Source organism: Scylla paramamosain, chromosome 24, assembly GCF_035594125.1.
Source record: "Scylla paramamosain isolate STU-SP2022 chromosome 24, ASM3559412v1, whole genome shotgun sequence".
NCBI classification, from domain to species: Eukaryota; Metazoa; Arthropoda; class Malacostraca; order Decapoda; family Portunidae; genus Scylla; species Scylla paramamosain.
In genome coordinates this window covers 7,532,450-7,551,646 of record NC_087174.1, presented here as the reverse complement: position 1 = coordinate 7,551,646, position 19,197 = coordinate 7,532,450, and the positions used below count along the sequence as shown (strand labels likewise).

Here is a 19,197-nt window from a genome sequence, read left to right as displayed (position 1 = left end):
CATCGCAACCCTCCCAGTTCCTTCCTGTTCCTTGTCTTGCCCAACTCCCCCTCACAGCTCTAATGTTGCGTGGAGAACTTGCTTTGCCGCGAGGAAATACTTGGGCCAAAATCTAATATGTTCGTCCACAACACAACCAGCAAATGGAACCTTCATACACTTCCCTCTGACGCAAAGAAACATAATGTACATCTGTAACGTTTAAACATTAAAACCTCGTGAAAATCCACATCAGAATCAGAAAACGACATGCATTTCTCAGTGCTTAGAAGGAAAACCCCTGAAACAGCAGATAAACACGGAAGAAGGGGACGAAAGCAGATCAATATACGGGTACAGACAAACAGACAGACGCCGTACATAATGACCGCAGCCCCAAAAGACGTAGAGGATCCTCGTCTCTCCTCTCTTCCTCCCTCCCTCACAAAAAAACTCCTTGATGACTCCCGTTAATCTGTCTCATAGTCGGTGGCAGGAAAATTGTCTTCGCCCAGGAATTCGTTCACCGAGAGATAGTCCCGAGGAGAAAGGAGAAGTAAAAAGAAAGTCTTGAAAGGGAGGGAGCAATAGGAGGAGAAAAATAAAAAAAGAGAGAGAGAGAGAGAGAGAGAGAGAGAGAGAGAGAGAGAGAGAGAGAGAGAACGAAATGAAGTGGAATTGATAATGATGACAAGATGAAGGACAAGGAAGAGATTGAATATAGACGTAATGGAATAAAAAAGGAAGAGTGAAGAAAAGAGGACGAAGTAAAGGAAAACTCGCATAAACGGACAAAAAAGAATAATGGATAACAAAGATTGAAGGCAATAAAACGAAAAAAAAATCCTCTACCACCCAAAAAATAAATAAAAAGTCCTAAGAAAAATAAAGGGGAGAAGAAAACGAGGAAGTAATAGAGAAAAGTGGAGGGGTCCCTCTTTCAAGGCAGCGCAAGGGACTGACGTGAGAACAGCCGGGCACTGATGCAACGCTGGAGATAATTTCACATCGACTTATTGTTATCTGAAGCTGCCGGAACAGATCACGGTAGTAGTAGTAGTAGTAGTAGTAGTAGTAGTAGTAGTAGTAACTTTTCTTCTTGAGTATTTTTGTTCTTATTTTGTTTTTAGTAGTGGTAATAGTAGTAGTAGTAGTAGTAGTAGTAGTAGTAGTAGTAGTAATGGTACGAGTAGTAGTAGCAGTAGTAGTAGTAGCAGTAACAAAACGTGATTACTGTCTACTACTACTACTACTACTATTCCTTTGTCCTGCACCAACACAAAAGGAAGTGATCAGTAATCTGGGCGGCGGGAAAGGCTGTGAGGTCCGCTAATCTAATACTTGCTAGGCCAATTTTCTTTTTCGACCACTGGATTAGTCCCTCCCTCTCCCCTTCCCTCCCCTCCCTTCCCTCCCTCCCTCACGTCTCCCCTCACCCAATTTTGCCACCTATATCCTTCACCCCCCAAATCCCTCCATCTCATCTCTCTCGTCTCCGTTTTCTATTTTTGGGTTTTTTTTCCCTCATTCTTATCACCATTGTTTTTGTATTCCCTGATCAGCTTATTTTGTGGATGGAAAGTGACTGTATAGACGAGGATACCATTCAGCTACACTGGTTTTCTTTGTTAGGAAGTATGGTGGTAGAAAATGGTGAGGAAATTATAGTAGGGAGACTGTTGTAGGTTGTGTATGTGTTTTTAAGTCTTTTCGCTCATTATTCTACGTACCTTGATTGCGTAGATCGCTGGTAGAAAGAAAGGAATGATGGTAGTCCTCTCTCCTGTAATTTTAAACCATATGCAAACATCCCATCCCTTCCTAACACACATAAGGAGATAATAACGGTGTCAAACTCTTTCCTCAGTCTTTCAAACAAGCGTGATGGAGTTCAAGTCATAAATATTTGCTTTAGCGCCTCGATCTGTCAGTACCAAGTGTCGCTTCACCTGCTGCAAGACAACAGACAGTTTCTTTCTCATTTTCTTCTTTATACAATTACAATGGCGGAGGCGATGACGGGCGAGGCAGCGATGATGAGAAGGCTTCCTGCAGGGACAGGCCGACAATTGCAAGACGACCAAGAAGCACTTAGAAGAGGATCAATCAAGCGAGAAATGGGAACAAGGCCAGAAACAGTTTTAAGATAATCAAAAGGAAACTCATTGCCACTTACCACACCTGCAAACCCAAAGACGAAGCTTGTCAACTTGTCACGGGGAGAGGAAAGAGACTCAAAGATGCAGGAAAGTTGGAAAGTGAAGATAACGTGATTTTCATAGATGATAGAGAATACCCAAGCAGAAATCACGATAAGGAAGAAGATATTGATGGAGGAGCAGAGCGTGGGACGCGGCGCACTGTGTGGAAGGGAGTTAACACAATACAAGAGCAAAAGATGACTCTGCTGCATCTCTCTCTCTCTCTCTCTCTCTCTCTCTCTCTCTCTCTCTCTCTCTCTCTCTCTCTCTCTCTCTCTCTCTCTCTCTCTCTCTCTCTCTCTCTCTCTCTCTCTCTCTCTCTCCCCTGCAATCTACACGAGTTACTCTCCAAAATGTTGTTTTCTTTGAGTGAATCAAAATCTATTTTCTACCACACACTCCTATATTTTCCAAGACCTTGCTGGAAATATTTCAGAACTTTTCTTATTTCTTTTAACAACCTTAAAAGCTTCATTACTTTTTATATTCGTAAATATAATTAGTAAATACCAAATGTTATCCTGCGAGGAAGTTAAAAACAAAAATGACTGTCTGAAAATAAGAGTTACCGGTGTCTAATTAATTCAAGAACAAGAATGTAAAAATTAAGTGAACTTTGTTAAAAATAAATATGTTGTAGCTTGATAATAGATGCAGCTTAACATACAAATTCCAGTTCGTAATGAAATTCTCTCTCTCTCTCTCTCTCTCTCTCTCTCTCTCTCTCTCTCTCTCTCTCTCTCTCTCTCTCTCTCTCTCTCTCTCTCTCTCTCTCTCTCTCTCTCTCTCTCTCTCTCTCTCTCTCTCTCTCTCTCTCTCTTAACTAACAAGAACAAAAGTTGTGCCGAAGCCATTAAAAGTACAATAAGACGCCCCTCAACGTCTCTGCTTCCCACGCGACACACAGCTGGCGGCCTCACGATGGCGGGAGTTTGTGGTCCATGGCGATAACGATGTCATGTGACGGCCCTTTATTCGATGGCAGGGAGAGGAAGCGCCCATAGATGTGCCATAAAGCCCCGGTGCGTGGCCCTCTGTGTAGTATAGCGCTCTGTAGCAGGAAGAATACGTTTTGCTTGGACAGATACACGTAGCACAGTAGATAGGGAAGTGATTTTTTTTTTTTTTTTTTTTTTTTTTTTGAAGACTGGCCAAGAGTAATAAAATTTATATAAAAAAAACGCCCACTAAGGTGCACGCCCCCAAAAGAAGAAGAGCCAGGTCTGTGTTATAATGCAGCCTGTTACCCGTCAATCAAATTTATTATTAGTAAACATTACTTAAACATTTATCAACTAATATTTGCAGGTTACTAGACTAAACTTTCTAGACTTTTCGTGTACATACGTGAAATGCATCAGCTTGATTTTTTTTTCACGTGTTTTAATTATATATTGAAAATCTGTCACATTCTCCAGATTAAATGTAAGTGAATCAATATCATCATTGTTCATATGCTGTTCTGGACCAAGCGAATTAACAACCATTTTGGGATGCAACAATTCACAGCCCTAGAAGTATTGTATAGAATCTTTACCGACATCTAAAAGAAAGAATGGGATTGAAAAGAATAGGTTTTGCAATTTCCAGCCAATACAATGTTTGGAAGTTGCTGTAAAACAAGGAAAGATGTCTCAAAGTGAGTAGTAGTTAAGAAAAGATGTGGCAAATAGCAGTGAAAGGAATAGGTATCTTGTGATCACGTTAATTTACATTGTGATAGTTTGTATGGACCGTGCCGGTGATAGTAAGCCTTAAAAGGTCATCATTGCTAATCAGATTGAAAGGAAAGCATTACCAGATGTCATTATGTTGGAAGTGGAAAAAGGTTGGTGGGCTCAGTAGAATCGTAAAGGATGATGATGATAATGATGATGATGATGATGACATTTTGGAGGGTGATAAATTTACATGGCTTTCTTTCTTTCTTTCTTTCTGTCTGTCTGTCTGTCTGTCTGTCTGTTTGTCTGTCTGTCTGTCTGTCTGTGTCTTTCTTTTTTTCTTCCCTATTTCCCCTTGTACAGTCTCCTAACACGTAAAAAACAAAAAAAGGAAAAGATCAGTATTAGTGTTTTCATTCTCCAGACACCAGTTAATACCTTAATACCTTGTACTATATTTTTAATTTGTGAACAGCGTACATTTAATTCTTAATGAACGTACGCACACAATTTATACCGTGTTATTACGTTATTCACTCCAATGTAACGATCAAAATTGCATCAACTCCTTTGGCTAATTGATGAAGAGCAAATGTAGTAGTTTGTTGACAATTTGCGCATGTGCCGCCAGATATTATGTGTATTGTGAAGTGTTTATATGTATGTTTGTATGCCTGTGTTCCCTCTGTAGACATGCAAATCCGTATACTCGTATATGGTGCACCATCTTCTTCTTCTTCTTCTTCTTCTTCTTCTTCTTCTTCTTCTTCTTCTTCTTCTTCTTCTTCTTCTTCTTCTTCTTCTTCTTCTTCTTCTTCTTCTTCTTCTTCTTCTTCTTCTTCTTCTTCTTCTTCTTCTTCTTCTTCTTCTTCTTCTTCTTCTTCTTCTTCTTCTTCTTCTTCTTCTTCTTCTTCTTCTTCTTCTTCTTCTTCTTCTTCTTCTTCTTCTTCTTCTTCTTCTTCTTCTTCTTCTTCTTCTTCTTCTTCTTCTTCTTCTTCTTCTTCTTCTTCTTCTTCTTCTTCTTCTTCTTCTTCTTCTTCTTCTTCTTCTTCTTCTTCTTCTTCTTCTTCTTCTTCTTCTTCTTCTTCTTCTTCTTCTTCTTCTTCTTCTTCTTCTTCTTCTTCTTCTTCTTCTTCTTCTTCTTCTTCTTCTTCTTCTTCTTCTTCTTCTTCTTCTTCTTCTTCTTCTTCTTCTTCTCCTTTTTTCTTCTTCTTCTTCTTCTATTTTTTCCTTTCCTCGTCCTCCTCCTCCTCTGCCTTTTCTTCTTGTTCCTCCCCCTCCTCCCCTGATCCCCGATATCATCAGTTTTAAGTGTTCTTCCTTACATTATGAGATGGGCTCCCTTACATCCTCGATAACTCTGACCCTGAGCAGTCTTAACTCTCTCTCTCTCTCTCTCTCTCTCTCTCTCTCTCTCTCTCTCTCTCTCTCTCTCTCTCTCTCTCTCTCTCTAAACTTTAAACTTTTCTTCCTGTCTTAACCTTATTTTTTTTAACATAACTTCTTTTTCCAGTCGATCATTTGATGTTTATTTAATTTTAAGGTGTTTTTTTTTTTGCCTACTTTTGTTTTCCTGTTTTTTTTTATTCTTTATTCCTCCATTCGCTGCTTCTCTTTCATCTGCACTCCTCCTCGTCTATTCATCTATTTTTTTTTTTTTTTTTTTTTTTTTTTGGTTTCGTCAGTTCTTAAACAGATGCTTCGGTGTTATTTTAGTGTTGTTTTTTTTAATATATATTTCCATTATCGTGTTTCATTATATATATTAAATAAGAAAATGCAGAGGGTAGAAGGTACTAGCGATGACATGCAAGCGCGGCCGACCTCACTAGGAATTGAAGCAAAGAAGATTAAATCCTTCTTTCACTAACATACTTATATACAGTATTAAAAGGAAAAGCAAAAGGATGTAAAATAACTTCGCATCATTTTCTGATGCTGTGCTATTTTTGCACCTGCCATTATCAGTTTATTTTTCTAGAGGAACGAAGCACACTCTGACAGAAGAGATACTAAGCTCACATTTTTACATTATAAACACCTTTCACAGTGTTTCATTTTACGCAGCAATATGTTTTAGACTTTTTTTTCCAGCAATCTTTATTTAATATTCCCAGAACCTTCCTTTTTACCTTAAAAAAATCAATGGTTCAGTTAATGGCTGTCAGCTTGGATCTCAGCAGGGACCGTGCCTGTCCCTGATGGGTGGCGGGGCGCCCCTCGCAGTCTTCACAGCCTTGCAGCCTCAGCGGTACACAGCGCCGCTCTGTGCTCCCCAAGACTCTGTAACGTTTTTCAGATTATTTCTAGATACATTATTCCAAGGATATTAATCATTAACCGTGTTTAATTTTCAAGATATTTTCCTGGTCGTGAAATCACAGGCAGGATGGGAATATAGTCTTGGGCGTGTTGTACTCCATCGCAGTAAATGACTCATTATTTCTAAAACACTTACTTGTTCTTGAAGTCATTCTTGGGATCTGAATATAATATTTTCGTTCTTAATATAGTCCATTAGAATAATTGTCTTCAACTGTGTTACTTTTCCAGAATATTTATTTGGTCGCTAAGTAATTTTCTAGAATCTCAATATATTTTATACTAAATCCACTTCATTATAATAGCATATCACCATTCCTTACGTGTTTGCTCTAAAAGATTGCCTGTCTCGGTAACATTCTTCTCAATTCGCTGTCCATTTCTTGGCTCTGAAAAGTTCTGGCTGCAATCTTTTCAGTGCCATCTCATTACCTCGTGGCTGGCTCCTCCGCTGTGCCACCGCCGTCTTGAGGCAAGACGGCGGCGCCACGTGCTGTGGGCTGCCTCCCGCTGTACACAGTCTTCGGTATCCGTCGCCCGCGTGAACCTGGCATTCTTAGTTGCTCCCCGTAGGCTCTCATTGTGTCGCCGAAGAAATCCAGTCCGTCAGTTAGTCAGTCAGCTCACTCTCCCAGCAAATGTAATGAAATTCGTGTTTGTTGTTGTTCATCGGTAAACTTTGTAATTCCGAACATAACAGGTTCATTTTGAAATGATATTAGCGATATACTGACACATTTTGATAATTTACCGGAGCGATCTCTCTCTCTCTCTCTCTCTCTCTCTCTCTCTCTCTCTCTCTCTCTCTCTCTCTCTCTCTCTCTCTCTCTCTCTCTCTCTCTCTCTCTCTCTCTCTCTCTCTCTCTCTCTCTCTCTCTCGCTCTCGGCCTTTCAAAACACTCATCAGGTACATCGGATAAAAGTAATTGCAACAAGGAAAATGAACGCATAATATCGTGCAGTCTCTATATCACACACACACACACACACACACACACACACACACACACACACACACACACACACACACACACACACACACACACACACACACACACACACACACACAAATCTGCTTTAGGTGTAGAAAAGGCCAAGGTGTTACTGCTTACGTGCAGGAATCAAATCGTGGAGATGTTTCAACACGTTCATGAGAAATACCACTCGTATGTCACTTTTCTTCCTTACAGCCTTTGATAACTCTGACGTGGGGGGTAATAATATGTGACATTTGAGCGTCTTCCTCCCTTGACACGTTTCCAGGTTTTCATTACTTGACTATTTCTGTTCTGGTGGCAATTGCATCCAGGAAAAAGGTGCAACATTTCTTAAAGAATTTTTCATTTATTTATAGAGGACGATGCTCAAGATGAAGGTCTCTCGTAATTTGGAGACCAATATTGTTGTGCTCAGTAAAGTATTAGCGAAAGGATGATATTGGTAAAAATAGATTGGCAAGAAATCGTGTTCCTTTGTGATTTTGCAAAATTGCGATCTTGGAAAGGGTATTACCTGCTGATGAAACCTCGTGGTGCAATCCTCGCGGTGTGGTTTGCAAAATAATACGTAAAGACTATAAGATGTAATGTTAAAAATCAATTGGGAAGGAGTTGTGTGTTTCTTATGTGCAGTATTACAATAATGAGGGAGGAAATTTGCAACTGTCTTCACGTAAAGCAAGACCGCTCGTGTGCTCAGGTAATGAAAAATACACAGAAGATATTACGGCAAAAATAAATGGAAGGAAATCATATGGTCCTTTGCGACTTTGGGAGATCATAATATTGATTGAAATATTATACCATGCATCTGAAAATGATAATCCAAAATGACCAGTGTAATGAAGGAAGCCTTAGTATGAAAATTGAAATTGGAACATCTTTTTCTGCTCCGCCTTCCCTCCATCATGATTTTATTTGTATTCATTTATATTCATATTCATTTGATAATTAAAAGTGTATTGAGAGGAAAGTTTTGCTTGAAATGGGTTTGTAGGTCCGTACAAACTTTCTTTTCACCATGTCTTTGTGAGGAAAACAAGGCGAAGATAAAAGGTAATTAAGTAGTACGTGTTTCATGAAATAATGTTAAATGAAATGTCTTATAATTCTCAATTGATACTGAGAGTACTTAATTTTTCCACTACTATTTTCGTCCTTTGTTGACATTCAGAGCACAGTAGGGAATATTTACTATTATTCAAAAGGCTGTAATACAAATATCTTTTTTTTTTAAAGATTAGTAAATTAAAATTATAGGAGAGAGTGAAGTAGCAGTGAAAGGATTGATGCCTCGCTTATCTTCCGTTGCAGTGCCTGATATCAGACTGTAGTGATTGCAAACTGGAAACTACTCCTACGAATCAGCATAAAACTATTCTGCAACACTATTTCCAAAGACTCTTGTTGAAGCTACACGGGTTTTAAAAGGATGTTTTTTTGTATGGTTCTATTGCCATATTAACACGATTTCTGTATTATTATAAAGAGAAACAGCATTGAGAACCCGGCAAATCATCTATGTGGCCTTTAAAAGTAATCGTGGTGAGAGAGCAAAGTGTTTTTAATATGATCCATAAAGTACGCGGCATGTGAGGCACTGAGGCCATACCACGACGAGACGAGAGAAACGAGACGCGCGGAGGAAAGCAAACTGATCCTGAAGAAAGAATGAATATCGGAGTGGATTTATTTTTGACGGTACGCGTGTCTCGTTTCATTCACCTTACTCTGATTCACCTGCAGCGGCGTGCTGGTGCGGCTGCGTCAGGTATACAAGGTCCTCCTCGCCTCCTCTGCTCGGCCCTGCTCCCACTCGTTGCGTCGCCAGCCCTCCGCGCGCCGCACCAGTCCCGTTCCTCGTTCACGGTACCGCAGTTCCAACTATCGCCCTGTGTCGCGCCCCTGTGCCGCGTGGTGAGTGTCGGGCCAAGCGGCGACCCAGACCACTTACTTGTCTCTTTCGCTCTTTATTTTATTTTCGTCATTATCTTCTCGTTTGTGTTTCTTTAATTTACGAGTACAAATCCTTCCCTTGTCCTTCCTTTCCTTTCTTTTTTTTTTTGTGTTCTTTTCTTTTTACCTTTGCATTCGTTTCCTTTTCTTTCTTGTTTTTTGTTTTTTTCCTTCCTTTCTTTCCTTTCATTGTATTTCTTTTCTTTCCTTATATCCCTGTTCCTTTCCTGTTTTTCTCGTGTCTTTTCCTTTCTCTCCTTTTCTCGCTTTTTTTCATGTATTTTTCCTTTCATTTTTCTTTCCTTTTTTCCTTTCTGTTCCTTTTCTTTCCTTGCCTTGTCTTTTTTTGTCTTTCTTTTTTTTTCTTTCCTTTCCTTTCCTTGCTATCGCTTTCATTCCCTTCCATCTCTTCCCTTCCTTTCTCTTCCACTCTTTTTCTCCTTCCCTACCTTTCCCTTCCCATCCTTTCTTTAACTTTGTGCATTTTCCCTTTCTGTCTTTTCCCTTTCCTCTTTCCCTAACCGTTCCTTACCTTTCTTTTTATGCCCTTCTTTTCCCCTTCTTTTCCTTCAACCCTTCCTTTCTTTACCTCTCCTTCGCTTCTATCTCCTCTCTTCCCCTCTTCTCTCCTCCTCTCCCTTCCCTTCCCTTCCCTTCCCTTCCCTTTCCCCTCCCTTTCCTTCCCTTTTTAAATGACCCCTCGGATTTAAACTTGTGTCTAAGAAAACTAATGAACCAAGTACCTGACGCGAATAATCATCAACACTATTCCTTCGACACTCAACACGTGCAAGTGGGAAAGGACACGCCCAGCAGCACCATTCATTTGTCCCCTTTGCCTCTGCCTCCCAGTGCTACAAACCGTGATAATATTTGACAATGAAATGGATCGAGTGGTGATGAAGGGGCCTTGAGATTTGCTTATGGAAACTGAGGTGAAAACGATAAAGTGAAGAGAATTTGAAGAAAATAACTGCTGTCCAAGAGAGAGAGAGAGAGAGAGAGAGAGAGAGAGAGAGAGAGAGAGAGAGAGAGAGAGAGAGAGAGAGAGAGACTGTGTACGTAAACAATAAACATTTCCAAGTTTCGTGACATGTTCTCCTCGGGAAGTAAAAGTTAAATTGTATTCTATTGGCATACATATCCTGCCCACATCCCACTCTCTCTCTCTCTCTCTCTCTCTCTCTCTCTCTCTCTCTCTCTCTCTCTCTCGCTCTCGCTCTCGCTCTGATTATACAGTAATTGGTGATCAAAACGTCCCCTACATTTTCAATCCCCAGAACTGAGAGTGAAAGAAAATAAAGGCTCGCGCACTACTGTTGCTGCTGAAAACATTAATTGCGGTCGGCTGGGGAAAAATAAAGTGCTCAGGATACATGGAACTGAGCGCTCCGTCCCTCATATACGATTACTTATGCCCGGCGAATCGTTAGGAGAGAATCACAGGCCCAGCGCGCACTGAATACAGTAACTAGGCTTCTTATGTCAACTTTTTTTTTTTTTTTTTTATTATATCCAGTTTGCTTCACATTTTTTTCACGCTTGTGTATTCAGGTACTAGATATGTAAAGTACACGGAGAGAGAGAGAGAGAGAGAGAGAGAGAGAGAGAGAGAGAGAGAGAGAGAGAGAGAGAGAGAGAGAGAGAGAGAGACTGTTGCAAGATAATGGAATCACCGGTGATCTATTGAATTATCCTGTTCTCACTTACCACCATTAACTCCTCTTTGCCTCTTACCTTTCTTCCCTCCATTCCAATCTCTCTCTCTCTCTCTCTCTCTCTCTCTCTCTCTCTCTCTCTCTCTCTCTCTCTCTCTCTCTCTCTCTCTCTCTCTCTCTCTCTCTCTCTCTCTCTCTCTCTCTCTCTCTCTCTCTCTCTCTCTCTCTCTCTCTCTCTCTCTCTCTCTCTCTCTCTCTCTCGGGGGAAGTTCGTGTGGGTAGTATCATTCCTCTCGATTTTCGCTCCATCAAATGAAGCGAACCAGATTATCCTGTATTCTTGGTATTGTGCGTAGGAAGCCCCACGTTTTTTCACTGAATTCCATTGAAACCCATTGCTGTCGGCGTCGCGGTTTTATGGCTCATCTGTTGACAATTGTGCAGAGAAACATCATCCCACTCACTAAATATCCCATCATTCCATATCATTTCACTGCCATTCTGTCACATTCCATTACAGAAAGGAGTAGGACGTATTTTTTGATATTGTGTATTACAGGATGCAGTCAATGAAATTCTGAATATCATGAAAAGAGGATTTATGCTGCACGTACAGCAAAAAAAAAATTACCTTTTTTTTACAACATGAAATATAAAAGGTTAATGTCAAGGTGATGAGTTGAATTCACAAATAGAACACCGTGTGAGATTAAACAAAAAGAAATGATTAGCAGACAACCAAAAAAACAAATTTAGATACCTTTGAAATGAGGGCATGAAGGAAAAGTGAAAGAAGACAGGAGCGGACGAGGAGGAGGAGGAAGAGAAGGAGAAGGAAGAATGTGAGAGAACTCAGATAACTACAGCGTCCACTTTCATTATCTTCAGCTTGACCTTATGGGAAAAAGAAAACGACCACAAGGCTCCCCATTATCCTCTCCCGCATCTTTACCGCTGGACGAACACGTGAGGCACCAAATGAAAACCCCAACACGTGACTAGAGTTGCTGGAGTGAAATTGAACCTCAGACTGACCCGCGGAGTCTTCAGTAAACACCTGAACTGTCATGAGTGCGTACGTGGCTTTTGAACTCAACCCCTGGGAGAGTGGAATGTACACCACCACCACCACAGTACCTGACTTAGCACCCGTCTCAGCCACCTCCTCCCCACCCACGGATCTCCTGCCCCTGTATTTCCCAGCTGAGGGTGTCTCTTCATCGCCTCCGTCAGCGTCTCCCAGTGTGCTGCTCCTCGCGTCCTTAGCCACGTCTTGGGACAGATGTTTGGACAATGATACTCAGCCTCTTAATGTTTCCTCCTCGCCTTTCGCTGAGGCTCCCCCACCTCTGCAGCCTCTTGTCAGCCCCCTCGTCGCGGCGTACCTCATTTTCGTAGGTAAGCTGACGGTCTCTCTGTCTTCTAGTTTTTTTAAGTATAGTTTCTTCAGTGTTTTATTTTTTTTATTCTCTCTCTTTCTCCTTAGTTGTTTGTCTATCTGTTTTTTTGTGGGTAAGCTGATTGCCTTTCTGTCTTCGTCCTATATTCTGAAACATTTCCGCACCTCACCTTCACAACTTTTAAAAGGCTCTAGTTTAGTTGAAGTGACACGGGTTTTTAAGGGTGTTTTTACGGTTTTAGTGACAAATTAACAAGATCTTTACATTACTAGCTGGAGAAACACTCTTGAGAACCCGGGTAATCATCTCTGTTGTCTTGGCGAGAGAGCAAAGCGTTATTGAATATGGGCCATTAAGTGTTGCAAGTATAGTGTCCTTAACCTGAGTACCCTTTTTATTTATTTATTTATTTATTTTTATTATTTTTTTTTTTACTTTTTTTTTTTTTTTGGGGGGGGGGGGCTGTCCGCCTATCAGTTCTTGTAGATAACCTGACCGTCTCGCATTGCCCTTTCAGTATTGCAAATATAAAACCTTCATTGCCTTATGCCTGCCTAGCCCAGTTTTATGGCAATGAGTGTTGCATTTTCTTCATTGTTCAGTATTCCTCTGTCATACTGTAATGTTATCTGGCTTGTCATTGCCACCTCAGTATTGCGAATATAATACTTTCACTACCTTTTTCTTTCACTTTATCCCTGCTTATTCCACTTTCATGGTAATCAGTGTTAAGTTTCCATTGCTCTCTATTCCTTTGCCATAATAATATCATCAGAGTTTCAATAGTGGTGTAATGTCCTCACTATCCCGTATTCCCATAGCATGTTAGGTTAAGTTAAGCTGTGTTGAGTTAGGTTAGATTAAGCTGTGTTGAGTTAGGTTAGGTTAGGTTACGTTACGTTACGTTAAGTTAGATTAGGTAAGGTTAAGTTAGGTTAGGTTATGTTAGGATAGGTTAGGTTAGGTTACGTTAGTTTAGGTTAGGTTAGGTTACGTTAGGTTAGATTAGGTAAGGTTAAGTTAGGTTAGGTTACGTTACGTTATGTTAGGTTAGGTTAGATGTGGTGTAGTGTTGTAAATCCCTGAGTGCCCTGTAATCTTGTCACATGTGCTTTAATTAACCTTTTCAGTTCGATATACAAAAATTCACAGCACCAAAAACAATATGTGGAATCTTTATAAACATCTACAAGAAAGAAGGGGATAAAAAATAATAAACTTTGCAATTTTTATCCCGTACAATGTTTGGAGGTGGCTGCGGAACAAGAAAACACATGAAAAACAAGGGTGGTTAGTAAGTAAGAAAACGTGTCAAATAGCACTGAAAGGGTTAACATTCATAACATCCAATCCTTTGACAACACCGCCACACGGAACGTAAGCCAAAGGGTTCAGACACACAGGTGACTAATTGCCTAAGGAGGGAAGTATCGGGGACATCTCTGGAGCTAAATTGGTCTCCGTTTTGGAAAGCATCTCCTGTTCAACTTTTAATGGGAGGTGCTATCTTATGGGGCTTCCTCGGTCTTTTTTTTTTTTTTTTTTTTCTGTGGTCGATCACCTTCACGCTACACACACACACACACACACACACACACACACACACACACACACACACACACACACACACACACACACACACACACACACACACACACACACACACACACACACACACACACACACACACACGCTAGCATGACCCTGTATCCAATCAAAGCTCCATTAGTCTTGAACATTGTGACACCCCGCATCGGCACGCAGGGAAGTGTGTTTCGGTGCGACGCAAAAAGCCCTTCGCTAATCCAGAAGTGAATCTCGAGTGTTGAGTGTGGGTGAGGACTGAAGACTAATGGGGGATCACTGCGTCAACAATGGCTGCTTCTCCGTGTTGACCAGCTAGGAGGGGACGTGCCTCGAGGTGTGTGTGTGTGTGTGTGAGAGAGAGAGAGAGAGAGAGAGAGAGAGAGAGAGAGAGAGAGAGAGAGAGAGAGAGAGAGAGAGAGAGAGAGAATAATGAGAAACAGTAACATCAATGCCTTGTTTATCTCTCCACTTTACAAATTCATTCTTTTTTTATTAGTCTTATTTATTGTGCTGCCTTTTCTGTGTGTGTGTGTGTGTGTGTGTGTGTGTGTGTGTGTGTGTGTGTGTGTGTGTAATAAGAAACAGAAACACCAATCCCTTGTTTCTTTCTTCACTTTATAAATTCATTTTTTTCGTTCTTATGTATTGTGCTTCTTTTCTGTGTTCTTCATCCACCCCTTCCTTCCTTTCTCCCTCCAGGTGTTTTTCATCATGCAGTGCTCCTTGTTGCCTTGATTACCTCCCAGTTTTCTCTCTTCCATTCAGCCTCAATTGCCTCTTCCGCCAGTCTTCTAGAATTAATTGTTTGTTCCTAACCCCATTGTAATGTACGTTTTAATCATGTATTCTTTTAAACAATCGCCTTAATCTCTCGTTTGTTTTGCTCTCTCTCTCTCTCTCTCTCTCTCTCTCTCTCTCTCTCTCTCTCTCTCTCTCTCTCTCTCTCTCTCTCTCTCTCTCTCTCTCTCTCTCTCTCTCTCTCTCTCTCTCTCTCTCTCTCTTTCCAGTATTCTATTACGAGGCACAAACCAGTGAATTCAGCTTTGATGTTGGCCTTGACCGTGAGTCTCGAAGGAGATGAAGTGAAGGATCTGTGGGTGAACATGGCCGGGGATGATGACATGGATATATTACTTCATGTGTTTTGTAAGAGAAGCCTTGAAGGAAAAAGAGGAAGGGAAGTGGTGGAGGTGGTAAGGAAAGCAATCAAAGTGAATGATGAGGAGGAAGAAAGTATGTAGTGAGAAGAAGTTACAGCGGTCTTGTTCCCTTCGTGGATATGTCTTGTGTCAACTGTTCCTTCCTGTTCTTTTCTTCCTCTTCTTCAAAGTTAAATCAGTCTTCTCACTTCTCTTTGTTCCACTTTTCCTCGTGTGTTTTCCTCTTCCTCACGTTTTTTTTCTTTTTTGTTTTATTTTATCCATTGACAACCCTTTTTTCTCTTCCACTCACTTATTCTCCCTCATCCCTTCCGTTTCTCTTCTTCCCATCTCTTTTATTTTTTTCCTCCCACTTCATTTCTCTTTCTTCTCGCTTCTTATATCTCCCTCTTCTCTTCCTTCCTCCCACTTCTCTTCTCCTTCCTCCTTTTTTCTACTCACTTCTTTTCCTCATCCTTTCATCTTTCCTCTCCCATTCACACATTTTCCTCTCCCTGTATCTCTTACCCTCACCTGCATCATGTTTCACTATAAAAATGTCGACCTTATTTACCAGGCATACAGTGTCGCCTTTACCTCCCTTCACCTAACCCAGACGTAACTAATTAACCGCACACTGTACCTTAAGGTCACACTCACCCTGGGGCAGTCAGTGCGTGCCTTTTCGTAATTTTTTTCTCTCCTCATTCTTCACCGTCTATTTTTACTCCTCCCCTCTCCTCCTACAACAGTGGCGTAACCTTAAGCACCCCCTTCTAACCAAGCACTTTTTCCTCCCATTTCCCATTCATTAACCGTAATTTTGTCCTCACCCACGTTTCCGCTCTCCGCAGTGGTGGTGTCAGTGGTGGCCAACGCCCTGGTGGTGGTGGTGAGGGCCTGCGGGAGGAGGAGGCGTCTTCGGAGCTCCCACGTCTGCACTTTGAGCCTCGCCGTGTCTGATGTGGCCTTCAGTCTGCTGGTGCACACACTCATGATCCTGGCTGCCCTTGGTGTGGATCCCATGCTGCTTTTCAATAAGCCAGGTAAGTGGAGGATGAGTGTGTAGGTGTGCAAAGGAATATCTAGATCATTGTTGCTTCTCTCACTCCCCCTCGTTTTATTATTTGTTCTCACCTTACTGTCACGTTTTCTCTCCTTCCTCAACTTCTTTTCTTTTATCCCTCCTCACCTTGTTTCTCTTCCACTTGTCAATTTTCTGCCACTTCTTTGTTTTCTTCCTCCTCAGCTCCTTTTCCGTTGCTTCCTCTCAATTCCTGTTTCTCTTCCACTTTTTCCTGTCTTTCTGCCACTTCTTTCTTTTCTCTTTCCTCAATTCCTTTGTTTCTTACTTTCCCTCGTCTTTCTGTCTCTCTTCTTGTCATCTTCTTGCTACTTCTTTTCTCCTTAATCAATTCTTTTTTCCGTTACTCCCCCTCACTTCCTGTTTCTCTTCTTTTCATCTTCCTGTCACTTCTTTTCATCTTCCTCCTACTTCTTTTCTTCCTTCCCAACACCTTTTTCCCTTCCTCTTCCTGCTTCTGACGGCAAAAGTGTTTCAAGAAAAGGTTTTCAAGATCACTACAGTTCAATTAGCCAGCCTTTGAAATCTGTAATTATTTATTTTATTTATTTTTATTTATTTATTTTTTTTTTTTTTTTTTTTTTTTTTTTTTGGAGGGGAGGAGAGTGACAGAGAATTTTCGTAATTATATTTTCTGTGCTCTTTGCCAGACTCCCTGACAGATGAATAATAAATAAATGAATAAACAGATGAATAATAGATAAGTAAAAAGGTGTGCAGTTGGGTAAGGAGAAGAGAAGGCACAGGTTAAAGTTCTGATTAATGTGTGTGATAAAAATTCAGGTAGATTAATGTTTATATACGGCGTCTTGTTGTTTGTTCTTTATATGAGGGGGAAAGTTTGCCGCCTTGTCATCATATACCTGGGAGCAGCGACAGGTAAGCATGTAGTTTGGCTCCCATAGTATTATATTTGATTAATATTTACTCTCATCGTTTACATAAGCCATAGTTGCGTAAGGATGAAGAACAAACAGACTGCGCCCTTACCTTTCGCCCTCCCTTGACACACACACACACACACACACACACACACACACACACACACACACACACACACACACACGAACGGACGCTCACCAGAAGTCCGCATCATGAGTTTGCATATGATAAGTATATAATTCAACGATATTGTAGATTTTCCGGCAAAAGAGCGCATGAATTGTCAAGTAGCTCTTCCATTAGGCAGATGAGAACCGGGAACTGTGATTTTAATACTGGACAATTTTGTGTCGCGATGTTGAGAATAACACGCAATCATCGACCGTTCTAGTTCCTGTAATTTTTTGTTCTTGTTCTTTTCTTTAACTCTGGATGTTTTCAAGCTATTATTACCGATTGTTGTTCAGCTTGTTTTCCATCCTGAGCTTCGTGGAATGGTTGTTCACTATCTCGTGTCATTCTTTCCTGTCGTTCTTTCTTTGTGATGCCTGCGGTTCATTGGCTCGGCGCGTCTGACTCACTGAAACACGCTTCACGAGCAGGGCAGTAAGTAGCACCAATGTTTCGATAGTCATCCATAAACCCTCGATACTACTCTAATTAATTCATCGTCCACGCCTTTATGTTGATGGAATGTTCCCACGATGGACATACATCAGACCAGGGGACCGTATTTGACACCCTCGCCTCCGTAACACCTGGCCACCGCACCATTGCTTCACCTTTGCCTTTCATGTAAGAGGGGCACTAGAGATGAGATGTCAAGTTTCCATTTTAGATTATTAGTAAAGGACAGACCGAGGATGATCAATATAGAAGATGGGGACAGATGAGTGCCATTGAAGAGGAGGAGATAGCTATCTGGAAGGTTGTGTTGAGTTCACAGATGAAGGAATTGGATTTTTGAAGCACTGAACAATACTAAGTTTGTTATGCCCTAATCAGAAATTTTAGATCTATAGTGAGGCGTTGCGTGGCTTTCTTAGCCGCCACCGCCACGCGCCTCTCATAGCACAGTGGAGGACAGGTCACTTCCGGTTGCCTTCAAGGAAGTGACTAGAACACCAACATTATTGATTATGGGTTCGAGAGTCCCAGAGTGCCGTGCGGTTAAGGGGCACTTAGCACGTGGCACTTCCTTCCCCACAAAGGCATCACGGCGAGGGGAACTGTTTCATGAAGCGTTAAGTTGGAAATCGAGAGGCGTGTATGTATTCTTAAAAAATTGATGTGTTGTTCTGCTCTTCTCGTGGAAAATCATGTAATACTCTTCATGTCGTCGTTGGTGCCCTCCTCCTCCTCCTCCTCGTCCTCCTCCTCCTCCTCCTCCTCCTCCTCCTCCTCCTCCTCCTCCTCCTCCTCCTCCTCCTCCTCCTCTTCACAAATAGCCTTGTTAGGATTGCAAAAAGATTCGTTAGGACCAATAGGTCTCTTCCTATTTTTTTCCTTGCCCTCCTCCTCCTCCTCCTCCTCCTCCTCCTCCTCCTCCTCCTCCTCCTCCTCCTCCTCCTCCTCCTCCTCCTCTGCACCCATCTTGTCAAGGTAAAGGTAAAGGTAGAGGAGAAAGGAACATTTAAATCCAGATGTTTTCTCTTTTCGTCTCTCCCGTCCATTAGGAAGCGCAACACAGCAGCCTGTAAGTGTTTTGTTAGCGCTCGCCGTAAACAACATCACGGATTTGATCTAAGCATACCGAAACACGGGAATAAATTGTTTCCCTTTATATATTTGGTTCAGTGGAGTCATACGAACTTCCACCGACTTTTGTTGATTTGTCAGCTGCACCAGTTCATATTTAACTTCAAGATTTGTCATTTTTGCTCATTTTCCTTACCGTGAGGGCCTTCGACGAGGAGGGTACATATGTTAGATAAATATTAAGAAATGTTTCTTCTTGTTCCTCTTATCAGTTCAGTCTTCATGTGAATTTTTGCCTTCAGTCATCAAAATTAAGAAATAAGTGATGACTGTTAAATTATCTTTCCAATATTCCATCTGAGTCTTGCGATGATCTTTTCCTTTGATTAAATTGTTGACATGAAAAAAGTCATTCATTTTTTTTTATTCCCCTTTTAAGAGATTTTAGTTTGGTCTTGCCATTAATTTTTCTTTAAGTTAAATTATAGAAATGGAAAATAAACACTATTTTCTACTCTCTCTCTCCACTTCAGACTTGTACATGTTTCTTGCGTGTCCAGAATAAAAACAGCGCCGCACTTCATGTTTCCCGTTCCTCCCAACACTTGCCTCGAGTCTGAGATTACCGTCAG

General features: G+C 41.2%; 1 protein-coding gene across 6 annotated transcripts in view; it reads left to right on the top strand.

The window, feature by feature from the left end:
• Positions 1-19,197, top strand: part of LOC135112683 (melanopsin-A-like) — a 132,856-nt gene that overhangs the window by 91,289 nt on the left and 22,370 nt on the right. For 3 of the 6 annotated variants that reach the window (XM_064027330.1, XM_064027331.1, XM_064027332.1), the window contains 2 exons: positions 11,664-12,173; positions 15,756-15,947. In XM_064027330.1, coding sequence (XP_063883400.1) covers positions 11,843-12,173; positions 15,756-15,947 — 523 coding nt within the window. In that variant the 5' untranslated portion in view covers positions 11,664-11,842. The remainder of the gene's footprint in view (positions 1-11,663; positions 12,174-15,755; positions 15,948-19,197) is intronic. The other 3 variants (XM_064027335.1, XM_064027333.1, XM_064027334.1) reach the window with 1 other exon arrangement.